Source organism: Notolabrus celidotus, chromosome 19 (assembly GCF_009762535.1).
Source record: "Notolabrus celidotus isolate fNotCel1 chromosome 19, fNotCel1.pri, whole genome shotgun sequence".
NCBI lineage: Eukaryota > Metazoa > Chordata > Actinopteri > Labriformes > Labridae > Notolabrus > Notolabrus celidotus.
Window position 1 is genome coordinate 11,032,503 of NC_048290.1, and position 20,424 is coordinate 11,052,926.

The window sequence follows — 20,424 nt, forward strand, 5'->3', positions numbered from 1 at the left end:
TGGAGTTTTGTCAGTCAGAAGTTCATTTTCTCTTTTTTTCCCAAGTGTGTAAAAGCTTGCAAAAGTTTTTCAGAATCAGTTTAAATGTATTTGTGTGGGTTCCACTGAGTCGTGGCACCGTAGACGTCCTGCTGCTGTGGACGTTCAAGACTCCAGCTGCTACGGATGTGTCGGACTACAGTGACAACAGCTTCAACTATCCGTCTCATCACCATCATCTCTCTCTTATTCTCCTCAATCCCTCTTTCCAACTCCAACTCTGTCAAGGCAAATGGCTGTCTAACATGAGTCTGGTTCTGCTCGAGGTTTCTGCCTGTTACAAGGAAGTTTTTCCTTGCCGCTGTAACTAGCTAAATACTGCAAGATGCAATGCTCATGGTGGATTAAGATGGGATAAGACTGGATCGTATCCTGTCTTAATGTTGGGTCTTTGTTAATAATTTAACACAGAGTATGGTCTAGACCTCTTTTGTTTGAAAAAATCTTGAGATAAAATTTATTGTGATTTTTCGCTGTAAAAATAAAGATGCGGCAGAATCATAAGCAGGATCAGAGTGTGTTTAACTGAGCTTAAGTTGAAAAAAAAAACAAATGTATGACTGATATAAAATGAGAGAAAACAAGCAGGCTTTTTTATTTGTATGTTTAAAGCACAGTTATAGTGAAGGATTCTGTTGGGAAAATGGAGATTGCAAACTCTGCATCTGTGTTGACTGACACTTTGAACAACAGCATCCGATCATCACATCAAACGCCTACATCAGAATATTTGGCTACACGGTGTAAAATCATGACAGCTATTCCTCAAACAGTATCAAGTGTGTTAGAGGAATTCAATCTTTTCCTTGTTTGGGATTTTTAAAAGTATCTTTAAAGTATAGAAAAACAGTTCTTGTTTACAGGTCTCCACCCTGTAGAGGTTGTTATCCACTTCTGGTGAGGAGAAGTCCATTTGAGAGGAGATGAAGACAAAGATTATGTAATTCACTTCTTCTTCCTCCTCTTCAGGGCCTTCCACTCTCCCTCCTGAGTGGCCAAACTGCCAAAGAGCTCCTTCACTTTCCTCTTTCGGTCTGCATCTCTGAAACACAAAACATATAAAGTTAGAGGCGTTCACCAACAAAAGCATTCCTCAGGTTGAGTCTAAGTCGAGATCCACACCTGTTCATGACCTCGTTGAGTTTCTCTCTGGCCAGGAAGCGCGTGTCCTTCCGGATCTCCCTCAGAGCACCCTTGAACTCCTTCTTGTACTTGTGTTTCAGTCGCTCCTTCTCCCTCTCCTCTCTGGTGCTGCCTCGCTTTTTCCCATAATCCAACCTGACAGAGCGGATTTTAAAAAATAAATAGGATTAGATGCTTTATCACAACTCCTGGATTCATCTTCACATTATTAAAACAAATGTCTGTAAATGCTAGATGGCCACTTACACTTCAACAATCTTAGGTGTGAGTAGCTTCAGAGGAATGGGCTTCTTTTTTTCTAAAACCAGAGGATTGTGAGTCACAGGAGCACTGCTGATGATCTCCAAGATCTCACTGTGGAGCTCCTGAAAAACAAGAAGAAGTACGAGAATGAAGAGGAGTAATAGCAGAACACTCAAGACAAAAGAGCAGAGAGGAAATCTTGGGAACTTTGTGCACCAACCTGTAAAGGCCCTGGTAATGTGTGTGCTGGGATACGATTGGAAAGAAGCGTTCTAAATGTCTGGAAGATGGGGTTGAAGGATAGGAGGTCCTTGTAGAGGAGGCAGCAGCGCTTCAACAGGTCCAGGCAAGTAGACAGACATGTTAACCTACATTAGACACAAACATCTGTTTGCTGTTTGTCTGAAAAGTTATCATAAAATCCAAGGTAGCATATCTGATTCAGAACCAGTTCAGTGACTCCTTCTCCCTCCATCAGAGAGATAAAGCTTTACAAAATCAGAAGCAGTAACAGATCAAACTAAACAGAAGACAGGGATCAAGTGTTACATGAATGCTTGTCTGAACCTTTGAGTTTTTCAGATGCTACTTGTAAATGACCCAAATACCTTGCTGTTGACGAGTACATTTACTTTGAATGTATCTTTTTTAAACTAATGTTGTTTGTTTCTTGTTAAGTATTAGTATAAAGAGCGATTAATTCCTAGTTTTAAGGTTTAAAAGAGATCATTTTTAATTTTGATTTGATTTTACAGACGTAATTGAAAACTTAATTATAAAGGGTTAAATAATTCTCGTATCTGTACAAAAGGTATTAATTTTTTTGTTTTTCCTTCTCGCTCTTATAGTGTGTTCACTTTGTTCACATACCCCAAGCTGCTGGTGGTTCCCAAACTTTTTCTGCTGTTCTGCTGAGACTGTTCTGAGACTGCTGTTCCTGTCTCTCTCCAGGCGAAAATGCCTCAAAATATAACTTTAAAAATATCAAATGCTCAAATGTGAATGAAACAAGTTTGACAAGACATGTGATCAGTTTGCCTCTGGCGTTGCTCCTGTAAGTGAAAGTTAATAACCGTTGTCAAGTGCTATTGACCAATCAGAATCAATAACACAGCCGGAAGATCAGTAAGGAAGCTGGGCAATAAATGTAATTAAATATCGTATGACTCTGGCAAATACCTGCCGGAAACAAAACTAATGATTATGAATTTCTCAGCTTTGTCACATTTGCTCACATTAGTCACACAAATTGTCAAGTTAGAAATATCATTTATCTAATATGTGTGACACATGGGTTACCTTATTTTCATCTGTAAAATAAACAGTAAACATGATATATTTGTTTTTCTCTGTTAAATGATCTAAAGCATGTTACGAGTACTCATTTCAGTTCAAATTCAAATGTATATTCTGTCTACAATCACGGTCATCTGAAGCCGATTTTCAAGCTCTGCTGTCTACCCACACACCAGCTGCTGTGTGAAACCACACTGCGACTCGTCACAATCACACGAGTGGATTTATCAGCTCTGAGCCATACAGTCTGTACAGGTAAACAGTATGATGTCTCATATTAGGTTTTTGTATCTGTACTGTGGTGACGGTAATAATAATGCAAACACTCATACACTGGCCCTGTTTCTGTACAGCCCACATGCTAATTCTCATACACTTGTGTTGTAAGAGAGGGCTCTCTTAAGGTGCTTGTTTACTGCTTTCATTTTGTCACACTTCTTACGATACACAATTTCTTTCCACTTAGAAAGAGGATTAATGAAGAGTCTGACTTCATCTCTCTGTCTCTTGCCTTTTCATTTTCAGTGGTCTTATTCTGATGAGCACGAGAAGCAGTGTGAAGACAAAAGGTTTTCTCACACTTCATCTCCCTCCCTCTCTTCCTACTGTCCCTATAATTGTCTCCAGGCTCGTGTTCTCTGCTGTTATTTCATTGTATTGTCACAGATTCTACTCTAAATGGTCAATTAAAGCATTGTGGGATCTGTTGTTTCTGAATGCCATGTCTCTGGAGGTCAGCTGTGTAAACAGAGGGGTGTGTACAAAACATCTGGTGATGCTTGTGGAGTATTTTGGCTCAACATTTGAATCCACTTTAAAACAGTGAACACATTAATAACAGCTGCACTCATAGACTCTATAAAACTATGACCAGCACAACAACTACTCCAAGTGAAGCCAGAACCTTTAGAGCCCTACCTGGCTGCAGCAGTGATCTTAAAGGGACATTACTTTTTTTTTAAGTGAGGTTGTATGAGTTACATGCCACTAGTAGTTGTGCTAGCCACAATGGGTGCCGGTCAGCTCGGCCCCATCAATGAGAAACTGACGAGAAAATCAGCACTCAAGTTAGGCTACAGTTTTCTGCAGATGGGGGCGAATTTGCCGCGTAATCTAGCTAATTTCTCGGTTTAAGTGAACGCTCTATTGAGATTTTTTTACTCCCATCAGAAAGCTCATTAATTTTTACACTATTTCTAAACCTTGCACCAATGCACTGGCATGAAAGCAGCCCCCCCTTGAGCATTTACTCCTCCTCCTCCTACCTGTGGTGATCTTTGTCGAGGTCCGTTTTCAGTTCAAGGTGTTTGGTTGCAGACAGTGGGAGGCTCTTCTTGCTCCAGCTTTTGCTTGACTCTGAGTCTGACAGCACCAGCAGATCGCTGCACTTCCCTGTTGGCCTAAAGGGTGGTACAACGGTGTAACCTGCAACATAATGTCTGATACAGTCAGATCTGTTTTAACCTTAAAAAGTTCTATAAAACATGCAAGGTTAACCTGTTGTGCTTGGTTATGAGCGGCTACCTAAAGATGTCTTGTCCTGCACGGCTAGGTGTAGCGTTCCAGCCAGGAAGTTGATAAGCTCTGGCAGGAAGCGCTTTGAGAAAGAGACGTACTCCACGGCCAGACAGCACAGCGCTAAACCCGATGTTACGTCCTGTAACGACCTCACTGGACACTACATCATGGACAAAACACAGTGGGTGTTTAGGGAGTAGATTATGGCTGAATTCAAACAGGAACACCAAACTAGAGCTCACAAAAGGAAGTAATGGGCAAACAGAAACAAAGGTACCAGAAAAAATGTCAAAATAACACAAAAACAACTCTGACAGGACACAAGATGATCCCCCTGAGGACTGTGAGTACCTTGGTGAGAGTCTGGCTGATGTACAGCAGCGCTGGAGTGGTCACTGGATGTCGGAAATCAGAGGTAGGAAACAGCAGGGCTGTCACCTTCAGGTAAACAAGCTTTGAAGACATAAAAAAAACATGCTGTGTTTGAATGTTTGTGCATCAGAGAAGAAAGATAGAGGGAGTCATTTTATCTTGATTAACACTAACAACAAGGCATCATTTCCATCCTGTGTAACCGGCCAAACCTGTCTTCTCTCTACAGGAATGTCTCTATGTGGTCACTCTCTCCTCTTTTCCCTCAAAAAAGTGGGGGAGTTGGGAGAGGTACAGCGTGCAGCCTTTCTACATACTCCCCTCTCCGTTTTCTCTCCATTTTGATGTGTGTGTGAGCTGGGAGGGGACAGCTCGTCTAGAAGGGGATGGTTCTGGGACGCTGGAGCTACTTGATAACCCTGGTGATGAACTGGCTCTCGCTACCCCATCTATCTTCATTCTTGGGTTGTGGGGGACATCAGAGGCCACGTGGTGGCTTATGTCACTTATAGGTAGAACATAAATCTTGGAATGAGGTCATTGTGAGAAGGGTTTATTCACTGAGCACTTATCCTCTTCATTAGAGCACAAGTACTTTGTGTTTACTTGAAATTCTCAACACAGGACATTATTTCCATGAAGGTTGATCCTTTAGTCCTCATAGTTAAACATATGTTAAGGAGGGGACTTTGTTGCCATGTGTTTAGCCTCTCAGGCTACACACAGGTGGTCCTATCATACATGTGGAGATTGAGATTTAATGCATGCACATGAAAACTTAAAAACAAATGTGGATTAAAGAAACCTGTAAAGGACACAACACTTTTAACTAGAGCTAGAACTGAGGATGCAGAGCTGTTAAATGAGCCTTTCAAAACCTGTACCCACTATGTTTAACATTTAACATGTCTATAGTAGACAAAGCAGTTTATCCATACCATGTCTAGCGTAGGGAAACCAGCGTGCCCATTGACCTCAAGCACCTCCTCCATGCTATGAGCGGCGTCTCCAATGATACCCTGCATGGCCTTGCAGGCTGCATCCGGAAACATCTGACACAAAGTATACAGCTCTCTACAGATGGAAAGAAGAAGAAGAATCTGAAAACAGCCTGTCACTTTAAATACTTCAATCAGGAAGTCAGCATCAGAACAATCTGAACTCACGGTATGAGCTTATCTACGGTGGTGAGTTCAGGAGGACTCCTGGTGGCGACTTCTCCAAGGTACTCCAAAAGAAAGCCAAACAGTTTCTAGGAGAAACAAAGAAAGCATTGAATGAGTGAAACTCAAATTTCCTGAACAGACAGAAGAAGAGAAATGTGATGCTTTTTGTTTTTCATAGTGTACCTGCAGTTTGAGCTTGTTGCCTGCAGCAAGACTAGGATGGTTGCATTTCTGAGTCCTGGCAAGAATGATGCGCTGGTTGTCAGGGGAGTGACCATGGAGCAAAGTTTTCAGGTCGTTGTAGCACTCAGGGGCTAAGGGATTAGGAAACATACAATCCAAGCAAAACGGATTAACGACAAACTGATTTTTAAACTCAGATTTTAGTTTTCGGACATTTCCTGTTTGTGTTGTTACCGGTAAACGTGTATGGCAGCTCTGCTTTAGCCGCCTCTTGCTGAGCCTTCAGCTCCTCTATGCTCAGACTCGGTTTGGCAATGGCGTCTTCATCCTCCTGTTTTTGCTCCTCGTCCTCACTTTCATGCTCGGATTCCAGGTCGGAGTGGCCATCCTCTTCATCTTCTTCACCACTGCCTCCCTCATCCTCTGTATCTTCTTCCTCTTCATCTTCCTCCTCTGCCCCTGATTCCTCCCCATCATCATCATCCTCCTCCCCCTCTTCTCCGCTTTCACCTTCCTCGTCTCCTTCTTCTTCTTCTTCTTCACCTTCCTCTGATTTCTCTCCAATGTTCCACTTTCCATCCTGGGCACACAAAAGAAACACAAATTAAACACCGTCTAGATTGAGAAATACATTTTTAAAAGTGAGGAATACATCAGAAATTAACCATTCCTCTCTTACCTGATAGGAAAGCATCATCTTGTCTTCCTTATCCAGGATGAAGCCGTCGTTGAGGTCATCAGCAGACATGTGGATCTGACTCTGTGAGCTCTCCCTGACTTCCTCTCCCATCATCCTCCTCAGCCGGTCCGCCTGGAGGAAGCAAGAGCACAAGAACTCTATCACACAGGGGTTTAAAATACATTATGTAGCGATGACAAAAAGCGTTTCCCATCAGGTCAAAAAATGTTCAGAGGCCAGCCTGCACTGTGAACACACCTCTAGTTTCTGCAGCTTCTCCCTCGCCTCCCGGGCGAGCTCCTCAGGAGTCTTCATCTTCTCTGAGGGCTGGGCCCTCATCTCATAGACAAGCTCTCTCACCATCATGTCGTACGCCTCCGGCTGAAATGGATATAGGAAACAGAGAGCGACAACAAAGGCATGAGTTATAAGTTCTGCAACAAAAAGCAACATTTGCAGGTTGTTTCTGTTCCCCTACCTTTGGCCTCTCCTCTGGTTTATCAGCACTTTCAGCTTTGGGTGTCTTTTTCACCATCAGAGTCTGGATGCTCTTCCAATCCTGGTCCAGCTTCTCGGTCAGCTCCTGCGCCTCCTCTTTCTGCACCTGTCGTTCCCGCTGAAAAAGTCAAAAAATAGAGTGAATCATCTGACCCAGGAGTCACACCTCTCCTAAAGCATCAAAAGAACCACCTCACAGCAATATTTCTTATCTGTTATAGCCAAGATAACTCCCTAAAACTGCTACAGCCCTTCTGAAACCTTCAGCACTCTGGATGTAATCCTTTAAAATTTATTAAAAGACACTTTCATTTATTAAAATTAAATAAAAATAATAATTCATAAGTACTTTTAAACCAGCATGTACATAGTATATCTCCCTTGTCGTTATCTGTCCATGATAGGAAGCTCCCTGTGGATGTATTTCATTCTCACCTTCTCCTGTTTGGACTTCTGGATGAGCTCCTCAATGAGTTCCTGTCTGGACTTGGCCCTCTGGCTTCCTCCTTCTTCTTGCTGATCACCTGAGGTCTTCTTCCTGAGGAGGCCTCCTCCTCCGAAGTGTGAGGCGGTCAGTTCAGCTGGATGAGAAATACAAGAAACATCACTGTTTTCGACCTGCTCTCCCATCTTTTGCATGACTTGTTAAATCAAGCCGTGGGGTACATTTGCCACTTGTTATAAGGCGACAGAGAAACAGGATCAAGAGTCTTTTTTATAAATCACCTTTCTGTTCATTTAGTGTTTAGACACAGTCATTACGCACCTGATAGGAGACCTTTCTCTTCCGCTTCATCGTCACTATTCACCAAGTCATTAAACTTCTCCATCTCCGCCAGTGACTGTCCGTAGTGAGTCAGCTCCTCCTCCTCGTTCAGGTTGTACATATCCTTTTTATCGTGTACTCGCTGAGAGAAAGCCCATAAGAGTTTAGGATACTTAAGTGAGAATAGAGGATTTTTCTTGCACAAAAGTAAGCTTTGACTGATGTGTTTTTGAGATCTTATTTTATTCTTTTGGTGTATAAATGAGGAGACAAGTTGCAAAGTTGCAGCAGTCAGATGATAGTATATAAAGCAAGTAACAGACCAGATAAACTCAAAGTCCGGGGGTCTCCCTTGGGGTAATACAAAAGATGACATCATCACTGACCTGTCTCTCCATCGCGAACCGCTTCAGGATTTTATCTTCTGGAGCCATCTTTGTGTCGTACTCTCCAAAGCGCCTGTCAATCAACTTGTTGGACTTGTTCTTCAGTTTGTACTCCTTCAGAAGAGTTTCTTTCCTCTGCAGATCAAAAATCCAGTGTGAACATGTTACAGATGAGAAACATGAATTAGAAGCAAGGGGAAGTGTACACTACAGTCTACACTTTGATCATCAGTTTAACTTGTTAGTTGTCTGTCTTTGCTGCACTCAGTTTGTCTGAGAAGATCCCGCTTGCCGCATGATACTCTGGGCACCAAGCTTGACAGATAATAGTGTTAAAAGGACAATGAGCTTTGACTTATGTCTACCTGATGCACTGCTATATCAGAGTCCTTTCTCTTGTTTTTTTTTTCCTTTTCTACAAACAGAAAAACAGCTTAGCTTTTCTATATTTTGTTTGTAGTGTCTCTGTACAAACCTAACAGCAGCTTTCACAATATTTGATCAGGTTTTATATGAAGAACACACCTTCACAGGACATCTTTAGTATTTTCACTTTAATGGCTAACAATAATCTCTAAAGAATGTAGTTACTGAATTTTGTTAGCTGCTGTGGTCAGAGAAGTTGTAGCTGCCAGTGATTAAAATTTATAGATTTATTTCATTTCAACTCATATAGTAATTAAAGTTAAAAACTAGAATAATTTAAGGTTAAAATATATAGCTGTTTAATATAAGTTAATAAAAGTGTTCCACATAGAAACTGAAAGCTTCCAGATCATGAGAAAGGGGCGGGGCTTAGCAGGATGCACCTCATGCTTGCCATGCAGCACGGATAATGCAGAGAGGAAAAAGCTGCTGCACATTAGAAGACCTGGGAAGCCAGAAATTTCATTTCTACTCTCTTTCAGTTCATGGGGCCAATGAGGTATGTGTGAAAGTTTGTTTGTGTGGCCCGAATTCTTTTCTTTGATGTGATTATAAGTTAAACAGCATGTAGTTTCTATGTATATTGATTTGATTTTATAAGTAGTGTGTTATGTGTGTATGTAATTTGTGTTTAAGCCTTATTAAGCTGATTTTATGATTTTTATTACAGTTCTCACGGCATGCTCAAAGGCACAGATTGTGCAAAATAAATGCCCGTAAGAAAAGGAACGCCTTGTGTCCGTGTCTTGACTGGAGGGAGTTACAGTGAGAACTCAACCTGCTCGACACGAGGTGAAGTGACAGTGATCTACGCCTGCCGTTGATGGAGCTGTAAGCACGTTTCCCCAGAGTTTCGTATACGTCAGATAAGACTGCGTGTACACCAGTAACCTAAGCAGTTGCTAAGCAGAGTTCAGGAGCATTGTGTGGTTAACCTAAAAAGTAGTAACACATTTAAGACAAGTTAAATGTTTAGAAGTGGATTAGCCTTGACAACTGCTTTCAAGGGACTCTTTAAGTGCTAAGAAGTGAAGTGTTCTGGTGTTGCGTATACACGAATTAATATCAAGTTATTGAAAGTTTCATTGTAAGCCTTTATGAAACAACCATAAGCGATTTAAAGTGTTATTGATTGTTAAAGGGAAACTTTAAGTGCCAAAGAGCAGTGTTGATGTTTTTGTTTGCATCTCTAAGTTGAAGAAGTTATTAGTATTTCGCCGTAACCTTTGTTAACAAGTTGTTTCTTGAATTGTTAAGTGAGTTTGATTACCTAAGTGTAAAGCGTTTAAGTTTCCTTTGTGCTGTGTAAGTTGTGTTGTGGCAAGCCAATCAGCTAATTTAATTTCAGCATTCGTATTGCACCTTAAACATAGGCTAATGAGAAACTTTAAGTTAAGCTAATTACTGAAACGTTAAGAGTTATTTTTGAAGTGTAAAGTAACTAAACAAGGAAGGTTAACGGCCAATTTGACACACTTAAAATGGCAGATAAGGACCTTGAAACTGATAATCAGGACTTTAAGAGTATCAGTGAAGTTGCAGAGATACAGCAGCAATCTAAAACCTTTGATAGTACATCTTTAGACCCAAATCCATCAAAAGAGACTGAGGTTAGGGAAGAAACTCGAGATACAGCAGAAGATGATGTACGAAGAAGCGAGAGAACACGAAAACTTACCGAAAAGGGTCAAGAACTGTATGATGAAAGATCAAAAAAGCTTCTGCATCGCTTCACAAGTACTTATAATAAATGGAAAGGTTTGGCTAAGGAGGCTAAAAGAGCGCTCAACAAACCTACCTCCAATGACAACCTACAAGACCTGATGAACGAAATCCGCTCTGCTTCATTAGTTGTAAAGCAAGCTTATGAAGATTTACGGCAACACGGACCTCCTGATGGAGAGACCCGTCGCCGGGTAGACACTTGTGATGCTGTTTCAAGGCAGATCTTGGATCGTGTATGGAACCTTCTTGATGAAGGAAAGGAAGGTCAAGAATCTTATAAGGAACAAGTACCCTGGACTCAGACTGGCTCAGTATTCTCGTCTATAGCATTACGGAGGTCCAGATCAAGCTTTCATGGTTCGAGGTCTGGATGCAGTTCCAGTAAAGGATCAAGCCATTCTAGCCTGTCCTCATCCAAGAAACAAGAAGCTGCAGCAGAGTTAGCTGCAACTCAAGCCACTTTGAAAGTCTTGGAAGAAATGGAACGTGAGAAATTAGATCTTGAGAGTCTTGAAGCTGAAAACAGAAAGAAGCTTGCACTACAAGAATCAGAAAACGCTGAAAGACAAAGAGCGTTAGAAGAGAAGCGAAGGCAGATAGAGCGCTTGGAAACAGTAAAAAAGATGAATGCTGCAAAGGCAAGACTACAAGTTTATGAACAAGAAGTGGGCTCAGATGAGGAGTTATCTGAGCTACTTCATGATCGTAAGCCGTTGCAGAAGAGATCTGCTTCCAACCCAAAAGCTCCTCCAGTGCATCACATGCCAGCATTACAATTTGCTACTGATGCACAACCTTCTATGATAGCACAAAGTGTCACAAGCCATGGACCTGCTGTTAACGCTCATCAAGATAATAGTGCAAAAGCACTTGCCGAAGCAATAGCAGAGTCGATCAACGCAAGCCGTCTCCCAGTTCCAGAACCGTCTGTCTTCAATGGAGACCCAATAAGGTACAAAGACTGGAAAATGTCCTTTCAAACGCTGATAGGCAGGAAGAACATTCCAGTAAATGAGAAAATCTACTACCTCCGCAAATATGTTGGTGGATCAGCAAAGAAAGCCATTGAAGGTTATTTCCTGTTAGGCACGAACGAAGCTTACACATCAGCATGGGAGGTATTGGATGAAAGATATGGAAGTTCCTTTGTGATTGCTAAAGCTTTCAGGGATAAGCTAACCTCATGGCCAAGAATAGGACCCAAGGACAGTGTTGAACTACGAGAGTTCTCAGACTTCCTTCGAGGTTGTCAAGCAGCAATGTCTCAGATAAAGAGCCTTGAAGTGCTGAATGACTGTGGTGAAAACCAAAAAATGCTCACCAAGCTTCCTGATTGGTTAACAGCCAGATGGAACAGAAAGGTACTTGAGATTGAAGAAGCAACCAAGGCCTTTCCTGATTTCAGTCAGTTTGTGGAGTTTGTTGCAAAGGAAGCTAAGATAGCTTGCAATCCAATCACCTCTCTTCATGCTCTAAAGTCTGGTGATGGTGAAAAGGTGAAGTTATCTAGGACTCGGAGCATTGGTGCAAAGGTATTGGCAAGTGGCTCAGAAGAAAAAACAGATGTTAAAGTGTGCGTCTTTTGTGAGAAGTCATTCCACGAAATTCCAACATGTCGAAAATTTATGGACAAGTCTATCACCGAGCGAGTCAAGTATGTGCAAACAAATAAATTGTGTTTTGGATGTTTGAAGCCAGGACATCATTCAAAGAACTGTGAAAAGAGGAGTGTTTGTAACATATGTAAGAGGAAACATCCAACATGTTTACATGAAGACCGCACTAAGGTGGATGGAAAGAAAGAACGACAAGTTGAAGAACAAAGGGAGAGTGAAAAACACTTAAATAAAAAGGAAAGGTCAAAGGAATGTACAGAGTCTAAACAAAGTGATGAAGCCACAAGTGAAGCAACATCGAACCAAGTGGCTCAAGACATGAACAGTACCTACACTTCTACGATTATGCCTGTATGGCTGTCGACAACAAGTAACCCAGAGAATGAAGTTCTTGTATATGCACTTCTGGATAACCAAAGTGATAGCACCTTCATCTTACAAGAAAAGTCAGAGACTCTTGATACCCAGACAGAGCCTGTCCAGTTAAAACTTTCCACATTGTCCTCCAGAGGTACAGTCATTCCAAGTCAGAAGTTAACTGGACTGCAGGTCAGAGGCTTTTATTCTTCCAAGAAAATCATTCTCCCAGTAACATATTCAAGAGAGTTCATTCCTGCTAATCCAAGTCACATTCCTACACCCAAGACAGCAAGAGCATGGTCTCACCTAGAGCACCTTGCTGAAGAGATTGCTCCTTTGATTGATTGTGACATTGGCTTACTTATCGGTTACAACTGTTCTCAAGCCCTGTTGCCCAGAGAGATTGTGTCAGGGAAAGACAATGAACCATTTGCAATAAGAACAGACCTCGGCTGGAGCATTGTCGGCTGTGGTAATCCCTCTGTCGACTATGGAGATGCCATTGGAAGCAGCCACAGGATTGTTGTGAGACAAGTCACACCTCGTCCTCAGTTGCCCTCAAGTCTAACAAGTGAGGTTCAGTACATATGCCGAACGCAAGTCAAGGAATTAGTTGCTCCAAAAGATGTGTTGAAGGTTCTTGAATCAGACTTCAATGAAAGAAATGTGGAAGATGCTCACTTCTCTCAAGAGGATTTACGCTTCATATCCATAATGGAACAAAACATCAAGGTCAATGCAGATGGCCACTGCGAAATGCCCCTGCCATTTAAAGAAGACAGGCCAAGTCTGCCAGCCAACAAGAAATGTGCAGACCATCGTCTCCAGTGCTTGAAAAGGAGATTCGAGAAAGACAAGCAATACCACAAGGACTATGTAGCGTTCATGAGTGATACAATAGCTCGTGGAGATGCCGAGAAAGTCCCAGAAGAAGAAGTTCACAAGAGTCCTGCTTGGTACATACCGCACCACGGGGTGTATCACCCCCAGAAACCTGGAAAGATCAGGGTGGTGTTTGATTGTTCAGCAAAGTTTCAGGGTGTGTCATTGAATGATCATCTGCTCACTGGTCCGGAATTGACGAATACATTGATCGGTGTACTCTGTCGGTTTCGCAAGGGTCCAGTGGCAGTGATGTGCGATATTGAGCGCATGTTTCATCAGTTTCACGTAAGGACAGAAGATCAGGACTACTTGAGATTTCTCTGGTGGGACGACGGAGACTTTAAGTCAGATCCATCGGTCCACAGGATGAAAGTGCACCTCTTTGGTGCAGCCTCGTCACCTGGCTGTGCTAACTACGGCCTCAAGCATATTGCCGCTCAAGGACAGGGTCGATTCAGTGAAGCAGCCATTCACTTCATCGAAAGAAATTTCTATGTGGATGACGGTCTCATAAGTGTGTCAACTGATGAAGAAGCTATACAGCTTGTCAGTGAAGCCAGGCAGCTCTGCAGCTCTGGTAAGTTGCGTCTCCACAAGTTCATTTCCAACCGCCAAGAGGTACTTGAGTCCATTCCAGAAGAAGAGCGTGCTGAAACTGCAAGGAATCCAGACTTAGCTTTGGGTGAACCACAGATTGAGAGAGCCCTAGGAGTTAAATGGTGCGTCTCCTCAGATCACTTCAGATTCAGAGTAGTGGTCAACGAACGCCCTCTATCAAGAAGAGGAGTCTTGTCAACAGTAGCCTCCATCTTTGACCCACTTGGCTTTGTTGCACCCTTTATCCTGGTTGGCAAGCAAATACTACAACAAATGTGCCATGATAAGGTAGGATGGGATGAACCATTACCAGACCAGCTTCGGCCACGGTGGGAGTCTTGGCTTGTAGACCTGCAGAACTTAGCTGACATCAAGATTCAACGATGTCAGCTCCCAGCAGACTTCAAGGAAGTCCAAAGATATGAACTCCATTACTTCTCTGATGCGAGTGTCACAGGATATGGAGAATGTACCTATCTGAGAGCAATCAGTGTGTCAGGACAAATCCATTGTTCCTTAGTAATGGGCAAGGCCAGAGTAGCTCCTACTAAAGTCACCACAGTGCCAAGGCTCGAGCTATCAGCAGCTGTTGTTGCTGTTCGTACGAGTGACCTGCTCAGGAAGGAGCTGGAGATAGGAGATGCTGAGGAAATCTTCTGGACAGACTCAAAGGTTGTCCTGGGTTACGTCAATAATGATGCAAGAAGATTTCATGTATTCGTGGCAAACCGTATTCAGCGGATCAAAGAAAGTACCAGTCCAGATCAGTGGCGACACGTGAACTCTGATGACAATCCTGCTGACCACGCGTCGAGAGGCCTCAAAGCAAAAGACCTCGTTGCCTCCAACTGGTTTACTGGTCCAGATTTCCTCTGGAAAGACACACTTCCCTGTGGAGATATCAAGGTGGGAGAAATTGCCTCTGATGATCCTGAAGTTCGTAATGTCTTTGTGCACAGAACCTCGACAGAACCTTTACTGCTTGACCGCTTTCTTAAGTTCTCCAGCTGGACAAGATTAGTCAAAGCCATCGCTAGACTCAAGCGTTGTATCAAGGAGTTCAAGGGCTTGATACCAAGAACTAATGAAGCTACAAGTTTGGAAGAAAGAAAGGATGCCGAAGTTACCATCTTAGGTCTGGTCCAAAGGGCAACTTTCTCTGAGGAAATCCAAAGTCTCCAAGGCAAGGAGAAGATAACAACCAAGGATAAGACCAACAGGCTGCGCCGGTTAAACCCTTTCTTGGATGAACAGGGAATCCTCAGGGTGGGAGGTCGGTTGGAGCAAGCTGACTTGCACCCCCACATTAAACATCCAGTGATCTTGCCAAGAGCCAGCCACATATCAAAGTTGCTCATCATACACTATCATCATCAAGTGCAACACCAAGGGCGTGGCATAACAATGAATGAGCTACGAGCAAATGGGATTTGGATACTTGGATGTAGTCATGCTGTGTCTACCTGCATCTATAAGTGTGTTAAGTGTAGGAAGTTCAGAAGGTGTACGGAGCTACAGAAGATGGCAGATCTTCCCCGTGAACGCATGGAGGCCACTCCCCCATTTACATATTGTGGAATGGACTGTTTTGGACCTTTTTATGTCAAAGAGGGAAGGAAAGAGCTTAAACGCTATGGTCTGCTGTTTACCTGTCTGTGCTCTCGTGCTGTACACATAGAACTACTTGACGACATGACAGCTGACTCCTTCATCATCGCTCTTCGTGCCTTCATTGCCCTACGTGGAAATGTACGACAACTTCGATCCGATCAGGGCACAAACTTTGTCGGTGCTAAAAATGAGCTCTTGAAAGCTTTAAAGGAGATGGACCAAGAACGCCTGAAGGTGCTAGACTGTGAATTTGTCATGAACCCACCATCTGCCAGCCATATGGGTGGAGCCTGGGAAAGGCAAATCAGGACGATAAGGAGTGTGTTGACATCTGTTCTGGATCAGTCATCTGGAAGACTTGACAGCACGTCTTTGCGGACTTACCTGTACGAAGTCATGGCAATTATAAACAGTAGACCTTTAACGGCACACTTACTCAATGATCCCACGGGACCACAGTCTCTTACACCCAATCACATCTTGACGATGAAGTCTTCGATCATCCTGCCACCACCTGGAGAGTTTGCAAGGGACGACCTCTACCTTCGCAAAAGATGGCGCAAGGTGCAATACTTAGCCAACGAATTCTGGTCCAGATGGAGGAAAGAGTACCTGTTGAACCTACAACAGAGACAAAAATGGCAGACGACACGCAGAAATGCAAAAATCAACGATGTAGTGATTGTGCAAGATGATTCTGCACCCCGAACCGAATGGAAACTGGCAAAGGTCACAAAAGTGTATTCTGATAAAGATGGATGTGTGAGAAAGCTGCAATTGCTGATCAGTGACCCAGCGTTAGATACTCAAGGAAAGCGACTCAGCAAGCCGGTATACCTAGAGAGGCCTATCCACAAAACAGTCACCTTGCTTGAAGCTGAGTAATGCAGCCCTACTGTCTCTATCTTAGTTTGAGCATAGTCTAATAAAATTATTGTTTGCGTCACATTTCATAAGTTCATTAAGGAAATCACATGTGATTTAGTGGGAGTGTAGCTGCCAGTGATTAAAATTTATAGATTTATTTCATTTCAACTCATATAGTAATTAAAGTTAAAAACTAGAATAATTTAAGGTTAAAATATATAGCTGTTTAATATAAGTTAATAAAAGTGTTCCACATAGAAACTGAAAGCTTCCAGATCATGAGAAAGGGGCGGGGCTTAGCAGGATGCACCTCATGCTTGCCATGCAGCACGGATAATGCAGAGAGGAAAAAGCTGCTGCACATTAGAAGACCTGGGAAGCCAGAAATTTCATTTCTACTCTCTTTCAGTTCATGGGGCCAATGAGGTATGTGTGAAAGTTTGTTTGTGTGGCCCGAATTCTTTTCTTTGATGTGATTATAAGTTAAACAGCATGTAGTTTCTATGTATATTGATTTGATTTTATAAGTAGTGTGTTATGTGTGTATGTAATTTGTGTTTAAGCCTTATTAAGCTGATTTTATGATTTTTATTACAGTTCTCACGGCATGCTCAAAGGCACAGATTGTGCAAAATAAATGCCCGTAAGAAAAGGAACGCCTTGTGTCCGTGTCTTGACTGGAGGGAGTTACAGAAGTGCTGCATTAACCTTTTGTTAAATTTCACTCATAATAAACTAATAGTTGATCGTTTAGGAATACAATCAGCTCATCAATCAAATAATACAGAAACAGGACATGATTGTATCAAAGCATTTTTGAACATTATTAGTATGCTGTGCTCATGGTAACTTACCATCCTAACACAAGCACAAAAACTGTTCATGTATATAGAATAATTGCATGGCAATGAGATGAAGACATGTTAGGTCCAGTAAACACAGTCACAGTAACATTAGACAGATGTTTGATGCCAGAAACTACCAGTTTAAAACAATGTAACTGTGTTTAACTGTTGGGGCGGCAGTACCTCAGTCCATAGGGACCTGACTTGGGAACCGAAGGGTCGCCAGTTCAAGTCCCAGTCCCAGTATGTGCAAAGTTTGGCCAGTGGACTGGTGGTTGGAGAGGTGCTGGTTCACTTGCCTGGGCACTGCTGAGGTGCCCTTGAACAAGGCAAGGCACCGAACCCCAAACTGCTTCACTCTGACATCTCTCCCTAAGCATGTTCACTGCATGTGTGTTCATGATTGTATGTACATACCAAAAACTGTGATGTCCAAGCATGTCCAAAAGCATAATTTTTTTAAAATAGCACAAGTGAAAAAATTGGATTTCCCCCATGGGGATTAATAAAGTACCTTTCTTTTTTCTTTCTTTATATGCAACAGTATGTTGGTCAGTGAAGGTGGGGACAGTGTGAATTTGTCTCTTACCTTATTGATAGCTTTGGATCGAGACACGCCAGGCAGACCCACATCATGCTTGGATTTTCTCCCCAGAACTTCAAATTTCTTTCTATTGATTTTCACCTCAAAAGGGTTGTTTTTGATCTCAGCAGAGGTCTTAGTTTTGCGGACCTTGTCAGCAAGGCTCCTCTTCTTCGGTGCCTTCCCCATCTGTGACAGAGAAGTGGACTATTTAGCTAACACCATGATTTGACTTTTAATGGAACAACCATTTTCTACAGACAAAATGGTTCTAAATGTTTTTATTCCCTCAATGACACTTATAATAAACAATGACTGAACAACATTGCATTTGGTTCTACTATCTATCCTTATCTAGCTGCTGCTAACTTTCACCTTTTCACCGTTAGCAACAGTGATAACTGCGTACTACTGAGCTAAACACTTCAAGGGACCATTGATGAGTCATAGTAAGGAAGACGGAGGTAAAACATTATAGCCCCTTCTAATAAAACCAAAGCTAGCTTCCCTGCTAGCTGTTGGTAAACAAACTAACATTATCAAACAGAAGCCATATTTACCTTCAAGCGTTGAAGCGTCAATATATTAGACCCAGGTGTAATAAGACATTGGAGACTAACGCGCTGCAGACGCTGGATTTAACAAATAAACAGTTATTCTTGTACTATCCACGTTGTTTCACTGACTGTCCATTTCCAGCGTGCAGAAGCCCGGGGTCAAAGTTGAAGACGAAACGTCATGAACACCTTCACCCCTCATTTGCCCATAGCGCCCCTAGCGGTTGGAACGTGAAGTTCATCCTTTCTTCTTCTTCTTCTTCTTTGGGTAAGGCAGGCTACACGCAACATCGGCGTATTGCTGCCCTACTCAGGTCGATGATCAATTCTTATGTTCTGTGCAAGAACTCCAACAGTCTCTTAACTTTCGCCCAGTTGTCCAAGTTTAATAACGTTCTCATGCTAAAGACTGCTTCTCCAGCTGTTTGCAGATCTCTGAACAGCGTCCTCCTTTCCCGAGCATATCTTTCTCACTGCAAGAGAACATGACGCACTGACTCCACGTCCTTAGTCACACTTTCCATCAGGGTGCTTCCCGATCAGGGCCCGCCTACTCTTCAGCCCACAATGCCCGAGCCTCAGCCTAGTCATAACTACTGAGTCTCTTCTTTTGCACTTACCATAATAATTTTCCTTTTCAAAACATGACCTCCCCTTTCTTTCATTTTCCCATGCATTTTGCCATGCATCTTTAACCCACTTATTTATACTCCGGCAGTCCATAAGGCAAACACATTCCAACACTTTCCATCTTTGTGGCTCTCTTTGCCATAGTATCTGTTCCCTAATTTCCTTCTATTCCCATGTGTGCTGGGACCCAAACAAATCCCGCTTTCCCCCTGCTCTGTGAAGTCTATACAGCGTTTGATTTATCTCTGCTAACACATCCGGCCCAGACTTGGACTTCTGCTCTTTAATTGTTGTCAATACTGCTGCTAAATCACTGCATATCACTACCTGCCTCAATTTCTTGTCCTCTTCCCACCAAAGTGCCCATAGTACTGCCACCATTTCGGCAGTAAATACTGACATGTGGTCAGGAATCCGCACCCCCTTTTTAACTCCCAGCTCTCCCACTCTCCGGTTCTTTTGATCCGTCTGTAAACACTGGAATATACCCATTCCAGTGCTGGCACAAATAAGACTGAAACACTCTCACAACACCCCCTACTTCCTTCCTCTGACAGACATTTAGAATACTTAAGTCAACCTCAGGACCTGGGATCAACCATTGTGGTAAAATAGACCAACAGACTTGAGGACACACATCCAAATTAAGCCCTCCCATTTCCTCTGCTACAGATTTGAGTTTTTCCCCAAAGTTAGCTTTAACAGTAGTTGCTGATTCCAAGAATTCCCAGTGCTGGCTCAAGAGTCTATTTGCTTGACCTGATTTAGTCTAAGTTCATCCTTTAAAATATCAGCACGGCTTTCATAAACTGGGTCTGGATCATAGAGAAGATTAAAAGTACGTGTTTTTATGCTTATTTCTACATTTTCTTTACTGTCTTGAACCATACCAGACATAAATAATATCTTATTATGCTTTTGGTCAAAACTGTGCAGGCCGTCTGAAACAAATAAGGTATTTGAGAGACCAACACAGTCACAGTACCCGGCAGGCTGTTTAGGGTTATTTAGTTAAGCGAAGACCCAGAACTGAGGCGGTGTGCAGATCTGTAATGTATAGAACAATCACAATGTGGAATAAATTACCAGTTATCATCATTGAAGCACCAAATGAGGCCAATTTTAAAAGACTCTTAAAGGAACACCTTAACATTGACCCTAACATTAATGAATTTCAGTGAACAGTCATGATTGATCTTAATTAGATTTGTTGTTATGTAATGTTTCTTGATATTAATTCATGGGAACGTGCACATTACATACATTATGTGTATTCTTTGAAATGGTTGTATTTTCTGTTTTTGTATTTCATGTATATTTGGAATGTTGTGTTTGTTTTATGTGGACCACAGGAAGAGTAGCTGCTACACGTGCCAGCTAATAGGGATCTGAATAAAGGAATAAAGGAGTGAACAGTTTGTCTGCCTTGTCTG

General features: G+C 42.3%; 1 protein-coding gene across 1 annotated transcript; it reads right to left on the minus strand.

Annotated features, from left to right (window-relative positions):
* Nucleotides 1-605: 605 nt before the first annotated feature.
* On the minus strand, nt 606-18,849 carry nop14 (NOP14 nucleolar protein homolog (yeast)). The gene is made up of 19 exons (XM_034709753.1): nt 18,365-18,849; nt 17,811-17,993; nt 8,290-8,424; nt 7,904-8,045; nt 7,573-7,718; nt 7,118-7,255; nt 6,898-7,020; nt 6,640-6,771; nt 6,195-6,540; nt 5,961-6,091; nt 5,778-5,863; nt 5,550-5,685; nt 4,591-4,692; nt 4,246-4,399; nt 3,987-4,146; nt 1,646-1,793; nt 1,429-1,547; nt 1,162-1,317; nt 606-1,081 (listed from the first exon to the last, which is right to left on the minus strand). The coding sequence occupies exons 2-19, from the start codon at nt 17,991-17,993 to the stop codon at nt 985-987; spliced, it is 2,634 nt and encodes an 877-aa protein (XP_034565644.1). The 5' UTR covers nt 18,365-18,849; the 3' UTR covers nt 606-984.
* Nucleotides 18,850-20,424: the final 1,575 nt, after the last annotated feature.